The 8363-nt window shown below is 50.5% G+C and overlaps 1 protein-coding gene across 1 annotated transcript; it reads left to right on the forward strand.

The window, feature by feature from the left end:
- The first annotated feature begins 271 nt into the window (after positions 1-271).
- Positions 272-4045, forward strand: LOC102710603 (primary amine oxidase 2-like). Its single transcript, XM_006657804.3, has 4 exons — positions 272-1064; positions 2137-2527; positions 2614-2727; positions 2815-4045. Exons 1-4 carry the CDS (start codon positions 286-288, stop codon positions 3580-3582), a joined length of 2052 nt encoding a protein of 683 aa, XP_006657867.3. The 5' UTR covers positions 272-285; the 3' UTR covers positions 3583-4045.
- Positions 4046-8363: the final 4318 nt, after the last annotated feature.

The following is an 8363-nucleotide window of genomic DNA, read 5'->3' on the forward strand; positions in this document are numbered from 1 at the left end:
ATGTTTAGTTGAGGCACCTCCGGTGAACTTATTCGTATGGCCCCTTGGTTGGCCGTGTGGGCCTGATCACCGTTCCAGGTTCCGGCCCAACAAACAGCACGTACTACAGTCCGGCCCAAACATTAGACGGGGCCCACGTGCCCAAAACTTCCACTCCGGCCCAACTAGTTACATGGGCTGCAAACCAACGACGTGGATTATTATTTAATTAAATTAAATTAAATCCAGTACAAATAAGCTGTCGCTGTCACTGCTAATCCCAACGCCCAAATTGCACTCCGCGCGATGCTTCCTCTTCTCCTCGCAGTCGCCGTCGCCGCTGCCGTCGCGGGCGCATCCCGCCCCCACCCGCTCGATCCCCTCTCCGCCGCGGAGCTCGCCGCCGTCCGCGCCGCGGTGCTCGCCTCCCCGCTCGTCCCAGCCCGGCCTCTCACCTTCCACTACGTCGGCCTCGAAGAGCCCGACAAGCCCGATGTGCTCTCCTACGTCTACGGCGGCGGCGGCGCTTCCCGCCTCGTCCTCCCGCGCCGAGCGTTCGTCATCGCCCGCGCCGGGGGCGAGTCCCACGAGCTCCGCGTCGACGTCGCCAACCCCTCGGCCCCGTCCGTCCTCTCGCACACCGTCCACCGCGGCGCGGGCTTCCCGACGCTCACGCTGGAGGAGCAGTTCGCGGCGGTGGCGCTGCCGCCCAAGCACCCGCCGTTCGTGGAGTCGGTGCGGCGGCGCGGGGTGGGCATGGACGACGTGCTCTGCGCGGTGTTCCCCGTCGGATGGTTCGGCGGCGAGCCCCCGCGCCGCAGGGTGGCGAAGGTGCTCTGCTTCGTGGCCGGCGCGACTGCCAACTTCTACGCGCGGCCGCTGGAGGGCGTGACGCTGGTGGTGGACCTCGACCGGATGGCCATCGTCGGGTACAGGGACAGGGTGGCGTACCCGGTGCCCAAGGCGGAGGGGACGGACTACCGCGCCGGCAAGGTCGGGCCGCCGTACACCGGGACGGCGCCGGCGCCCGGCGTGGTGGTGCAGCCGGAGGGCAGAGGCTTCCACATAGACGGTCACGTCGTCAGGTAATCATTTTGACAATTAGCAACTTGTTTTGAGCTAAATCTGCTCACCTATTACGTGAATTACCACAAAACAACGCAGCTTTGCTTGTGCCGTGTGAAACATCCACGTAGTGTAACGATATTTTTAAATTTAAAATCTAATAAGCTCGTGCACCACGCATCAGAAATCCCAACAAACATATATTGTCACCGTCAGGGGACGGCAATGGCTTTATCTTTTCCTCATATTGAGTTTTTTGCTTTACATTTTTTTCAAATTTTTATTGACTTTTACAGGTATGTTTATTAAACTATTAAACAATGTACTTTTTTACAAAATATTGTTATATAAAATCATCATATTACCTATCTAAAATATATTTTAAATAGCTATATAAAAACTCAGATAATCTAACAATCGATAGCAATGCTTTGTAAGTACTGCCTCCAGACGAAAATAATTGTCATCGCGGACCAACAAAACTGAGTTAGCGTTAAACAATTTTGCTGTCTGAGACGACCAATAAAAGCGACTAGAGGGAGTACTAGCATAGAGATGTATCGTGACATGTTTGGATTGATATAAAACGTGAGATATATGCTCGTTTTGATTAGGATCTTCTGGTTGATTTTTCTCATCAGCGAGGGACGGATTGAAAAATTTTGAATGTCCAAGTTCAGTAAACAGTATGCACAAATAAATCAAGAGATTGGAGGGCTCAGCATTAATTAATTTTCGGTCGATTGAATCGATTTTCTTTTTCACGTGGATGCAGAGGAGTGAAGCGATGGTCCGTATTTGGTCCCTATCACCAATTCACTCATTCCTCGTCAAACAATGGCAGTGTTTATACTGTTATTTGAGATAGATTGTTCATTTGTTTTTTCCGTTTATTTTTCGAATTGTTAAACGGTGTATTTTTTAAAAAAAATTATGATGAAGTTTATCATCTCAAAGTTAATTTCATCGTTGATACTGCCCTTAAATAGTTATAAAAAATCTAATAATATTTTATTTTTTATCTTTCATTCAAAAAACACAACCAATGCGACGTGCACAATTATGTCGCCATATGCTGTGCTGCAACTGCAGGTGGGCCAACTGGGAGTTCCACGTCGGCTTCGACATGCGGGCCGGCACGGTTATCTCGCTGGCGTCGGTCCACAACGCCGACGCCGGCGGCGCGCAGCGGCGGCAGGTGCTCTACCGCGGCTTCGTGTCGGAGATCTTCGTGCCGTACATGGACCCCGTGGAGGAGTGGTACTACCGCACGTTCCTGGACGCCGGCGAGTACGGCCTCGGCCTCTGGGCCTTCCCGCTCCAGCCCGGCGGCGACTGCCCCGCCAACGCCGCCTACCTCGATGGCTACTTCTCCGGCCAGGACGGCAACCCCGTCGAGGGCAAGAACATGATCTGCGTCTTCGAGCGCTACGCCGGCGACGTCGCCTGGCGCCACACCGAGGCCGGCTTCCCCAACCAGCTGGTGATGAATGAACAGCACAGAGAGCCCTTCGTCCTCGTGGCGTCGTGCCCCGAAAACTCTAACTTGGTGTGTGATTCTCGAGGCAGATCACGGAGGTCCGACCTGACGTGAGCTTGGTGGTGAGGATGGTGGTGTCCGCCGGCAACTACGACTACATCTTGGACTGGGAGTTCAAGACGAGCGGCTCCATCAAACTCGCGGTATGATCACTTCTTGCCGAGCTGATCGAAGCAGGATCGAATCATGGAGCTAGTAGTAGCCTGTAGATTCATGGCGCATCGTCGCAGGTGTCTCTCACAGGGCTACTCGAGGTGAAGGGGACGGCGTACACCCACGCCAACGAGGTTAAGCAGGACGCGCACGGCACGCTGGTGTCGGAGAACACCATCGCCGTGTACCACGACCACTACGTCACATACCACCTGGACCTCGACGTCGATGGTACGAACAACTCCTTTGTCAAGAGCACCGTCACCGCCGTCCGTGACACCGGCGGTGACATGCCGAGGAGGAGCTACTGGACGGTGCGGCGGGAGGTGGCTGAGAGGGAGGCGGATGGGCAGGTGGACCTCGGCGCCGGCGGGCCACCGGCCGACCTGGTGTTCGTCAACCCGGGTAAGAAGACAAGGATAGGGAACGACGTCGGGTACCGGATCGTCCCTGCCGGCGCGACGGCGGCGTCCGTGCTGGACGACGACGACTTCCCGCAGAGGCGCGCCACCTACTGCAAGAAGCAGGTCTGGGTGACGCCGTACAGCAGGTCGGAGAAATGGGCGTCGGGGCTGTACGCCGACCAGAGCACCGGCGACGACGGGCTCGCCGCGTGGAGCGGGCGGAACAGGGCGATCCGCGGCGAGGACATCGTGCTGTGGTACACGGTGGGGCTGCACCACGTGCCGTGCCAGGAGGACTTCCCGGTGATGCCGACGCTGAGCGGCGGGCTCGAGCTCCGGCCGTCCAACTTCTTCGAGAGGAACCCGCTGATGAGGACGAGGCCGGCCAGGCGCCATGGCCAGCCTATCGGCAACTGCTCGTGCGCCGGTGCTTCCAGCTGAATGGCTGGCTGTGATGCACGCACGCACGTGTGCGACGGCGCAAGTGAAGTCGGGTTCGGCACGCTCCGTGGCAACCGGCAAGTGATCCCTTCACCCGGGTATGATCTCTGATTCGAATTATTGTCTTGTCTTAAAGAAAACGAATTCGCTGTCTGGTTCGGAGTGCGAGACAATGATCTCCAATAAAATAAACTCGTGAAATTCAATTGAATTTGACTTTCAGTTTTTTTTTGGGTAAGTAATTTGACTTTCAGCTCAATCCACACTAAGAGGTCTTGCTCAGTTGAAATCTATCCTCTCTCTTCACAGATGATATACATAGCCCAAAGTTACATAAGTACATATACAGATATACTTCACATCTCTTGATTAAGATACGCAAAAAAGAAACAACCAAAAACAAAGATTAAGAAGATTCAAGCTTTTCCTCCTCGCTTCAAATTTTGGTGAGAACGGAGCTTGCCTGGCCTTCCACCGCCACGCCCTCTGGCCACCGTCGTAGACACCACAACTATGATTATTCTTTTATATAAAAAAGACAAGCAACATATTTACAAACGAAAAATAATTTATAAATAAAAGTTTTATATACGTATTCTTAACGATTTAAAGACAAGGCTAAAAAAAACTGATAAAAAATACAAAATCAACTTAAATTTATTATTGAAATTTTAAATTTTAACTTATAAGCATAAGCTAAAAGATGGGGTGCACGGAAGCTCATCTATTCTGACCATGAGCAAAGGAAACAAATGAAACTAGTATGCCCAACCACCTTGTCATCATCAAACACTAGTCACGTCGTTCGAAACCATCCGTCTCTAAAGCATTGACGACTCCATCACTGCCATATCACCATTGTCGTAGAGCACCCTCTCCACCAAAGTGCCACTACCTATCTTACCAAAAGTCCACGTTGATATATCATTGTCGTCACGTAGCACTACACTCATTGCCTCGTGACGTGAGCGAGCTCGCCGCCACCCCATTGTCGTTGACTAGAATCAAGCTACCAAAGATTATCTCACCGAAGAATGACCGACGCGACACCTTTATCATCGCATACCTGAAACTTCGTGGAGTTGCTAAACATAGCCTATCTAATTGAGTAACCATTGTTGTCGCCACCACCTCACTATATTCACCATTGGCCTCCACCATCTCCTCCAGCCTCTGGCGTTGTTGCTATAACTAGCCTTCCTCCTGGCATGCTGTTGAGTTAACCAACCACCATCTCCGTTGTTGATCCAAGCAATCTATATCACCAACAATGCTACCGTCACCTTTGTTGCCAACAACACACATGGTGTTGTCATTGTGCACACTACTAGACACCAATGTGCTAATCGGGCAGATCTTGCCTAGCCAAGCAACGTGCACCCTGGCCATCGTTGACCTCATCACTACTCATGGTTGACATGGCTAGGCCCAACAATGTGACCAATTATCATCCTCTTGCTTCACCACCAACAACACCACCACTGTCGTGCCACCCTGCCCAGTACTAACTTCGACCGCAACCATCTTCACATCCACCATGTCGCTGAGCCTGCTAGCTCTATGCGAGCCACCACTGCACAACCCTATCTCTAAGAAGGGAGCAAAGGAGGAGGATCCATTGTTGTCGTCCTAGCTATTGGGCTCCTATGATGGTGAGTAGGGTTTTGTATAGGAGAGAAAAGAGCACCATGTCCAACTCAAGGTTGAGTGGACCAAGTGTGCTCAATTTACTAGGTCATCTACAAGAAATGAACTAGCTACATGCATAGCACGGTATTGACATTTTCTGATGACCTTAGTCATTTGGATATACCTCAGTTCTACCTCATCCACAGGTGGTGGGATTTTAGTTTGAAATCATAATTCGCATACACATATGCGAATGGTTGATATTTTGGTCGATTCAAATAGGACGTTTAGCAACAACCAATGAGAATAATGGATGGGGTCACTAGCAGAAGCAAGCTTGGAAGTTTAAGCGGTGACAACATTGTCAAGGCAAAAGAGGTGATAGCACCATAGAGAAGTGTGGTAGGAAAGAAGGTTGAGTATGGTTTACTGATGCCGGAGGCTAGAGGGCACACTTTTTGTTTGTAGGAGGTAAGAAAGATGCATATTATTTTTTGATATTTAATGCGTTTTGAATATAAGTTATGAGCTTCGTCAATTGAGAGTAGGAAAAAGAGAATGTTTCAAAAAGCTAGTCTAGCTCCATTAACAATGAAGTTAGTGTAAAACAGACTCAAAAAAACACTCAATATGGGCACTAAAGAAGTAAAAATACAATAGAAAAATATAAAAGAGTAAGAGGGGCAATCAAGATATATATCAATGTTATGCTGATGCCCCATTTGGTAGAGACCGAGCTCTTGGATCCTAGTTAGGTGGAGCTGAGACCAATCAAATAGTTTACACCCACAAAAAATATTGTAAAAGAGACCGAAGCATTCCAAATAATTAAACTACGTGGTGGAATGGTCTTCAAGCAACACGTTTAGGTACCTCTACAATTCCAACTCCAATTAGGCAAGATTTAGAAGCCAGAGTCCTAGTACTACAACAGGCCTAATTATACTTTGACTAAACTCGTCTAGTACTACTTCTCTCTAGGGGTAGACAAAAAACTCAAATCTCGTTACTCGGATCGGCTCGTACCAAGCTTGGCTCGAATCAACTCGAACCTGTAGTCTTAATGAGTCAAACTAAGCTTAGATTTTAGCTCATGAGCTTAACGAGCCAGCTCGCAAGCTGCTTGTTTATCTCGATAGCACCCAATATCACTATGTTTTTATATATCTAGAACTTATTAACAAGGGCTTAGTCTTATAATCACATCCAAACTATTATATTTAGTGAGTTATTTGTTAATTATTGTCTATTCTTATATTAATATATAATAAAACGATAAATTTATATGTTAAAGTGATGATTTAAATGAGATTTATCACGTTAACAAGCCTAATGAGTCATCTAGTAAGCCAACCCGAGCTACGGTTTTAGTTCGTTAACGTAGTCGAGCCGAGCTGGCTCGTTAAGATAACGAGCTCAAATAAACCAAGCGAGCTTGTTAAGTGTTATCCACCCCTACTCTTGTTTTTATTTAGGATATGTTTTATACATGTGTCTAGATTTATTACTATTTATATATAAATCTTAACGATAATTAAAAATCATATTATAAGATTCTTTTGGTCGTTGCTCGATTAGTTGATTTTTTACTTAGTACCTCTGCTTAGAGCATCTATAAAAGAATGACTAAATTTTGAATCTCCAAATTAAAATTTAGCTATTTATTTTAGTTTTGGCAACTCGAATTCTGAGAGTATCTTCAAAAGACTCTCTATCCCCACTCTCCAAATCCTGGCAAGGGGAGGATGACAAGGGGGTCCCATCCACGTGGGACCCACGGATAGTAATTTTGCTAGTGGGGAAATGAGTTGCTAGATTTGGCCATTGAGGACTCATATTTAGCCATTCAAATGGCATGGCAAGTCAAATAGCCACTCTTTTGGAGGAATTTTTTATGTAAAATTGCTAAATTTAACTATGGCAAGTAGGGTTGGATATCGAGCTAGCTCGGCTCGGCTCGACTCGGTCTAGCTCGTTAAGATAACGAGCTGGCTCGGCTCGGCTCGTTATCTTAACGAGCTCAAAACCCAGCTCGGCTCGACTCGTTGGAAAGCTCGAGCTGGCTCGTTAGGCTCCTGAGCTTGGGGCGATGTCCGTCGGCTGAGAGACGCGAGATGGTGGCCGTGGCGGACCATCGCGGGGGCGCTCGGAGCAGCGCCCGGTGGACCATGGCGGAGGAGCTCGGGGCTGCACCTGGCGACGGAGTGGCGCGAGGCAGCGGCCGCGGCGGAGGAGCTTGGCGCAGCGGCTGTCGGCGGAGCAGCGTGAGGTCGGCGGAGCGACGCGAGACAGCGGCTACGACGGAGGAGCTCGGGGTGGCGGCCGTTGACGGAGCGGCGCGAGGCGGCGCCGCAAGCCGCAACCACGGCGTGAGGCGGCGTCCGGTGGTGGAGTGACACAAGGCAGCGGCTGCGGTGGAGGAGCTTGGGGCCGCGGCCATCGACGGAGCGGCGGCTGGCCAGCGGAGTGGCGCGAGGCAGCAACGTCGTCGGAAGTGCTCGAGGTGAGAGTACACATGTTGATTGCTGGCTTGCTGCATGCGTGATACTGGTGCGGCAGCGGTCAAGGAGCAAGGTCGCAAGGAGCATGCTGCTGCTCTACTAGGGTTAGTATTCTTTATTGGGCTAGGCTGTGGCTAGTGGGCCTCCAGGTTTAGATTGTGGCATGTCTCTAGGGGTGGGCTATGGCTCGTTAGGCTCGCGAGCCAGTTTGAGCTGGCTCGTTATCTCTAACGAGCTAAAATGCCAGCTCGGCTCATTAGAAAAATAAAACGAGCCGAGCCGAGCTTATTACGAGTCGAGCGAGCTAACTAGTCATGAGTTTTCTGTCCACCCCTAATGGCAAGTAAGATGATAATGATGCTTAACAGTACATATTTCCGTATGGAAAGGCCAAACCTTCCCGTAGAATGCAGGGTAGGGACTAGGGAATGCCCATGCGGCCGTGATCCACCACGGAGGAAAGGCTCGGACCCACCGGCGGAGCTCACATGTCCGCGGAGAGGGCGACCTCTCGCGCGCCGGCGCTGCCATTGGACAGCGCGGCCTGCAGCTCGCACCCCCGCGCCGCGCCACCCCCCCCCCCCCCCCCCCCCACACGACACCCGACGCCCTGTCTGCCTGCCTCCGCGTCTTTTCTGCTGCCCACATTCC

The sequence above is a fragment of the Oryza brachyantha genome, chromosome 7 (genome assembly GCF_000231095.2).
Source record: "Oryza brachyantha chromosome 7, ObraRS2, whole genome shotgun sequence".
In the NCBI taxonomy this organism is placed as follows: domain Eukaryota; kingdom Viridiplantae; phylum Streptophyta; class Magnoliopsida; order Poales; family Poaceae; genus Oryza; species Oryza brachyantha.

What these genes read in the sequence shown, in the direction of transcription:
- LOC102710603 (XM_006657804.3), top strand. Translation starts at nt 286, where the DNA reads ATGCTTCCTCTTCTCCTCGCAGTCGCCGTCGCCGCTGCCGTCGCGGGC. An exon ending in ATAGACGGTCACGTCGTCAG is followed by an intron (nt 1,065 to 2,136) that starts GTAATCATTTTG and finishes CTGCAACTGCAG; the next exon opens with GTGGGCCAACTGGGAGTTCC. An exon ending in CCGGCTTCCCCAACCAGCTG is followed by an intron (nt 2,528 to 2,613) that starts GTGATGAATGAA and finishes TTCTCGAGGCAG; the next exon opens with ATCACGGAGGTCCGACCTGA.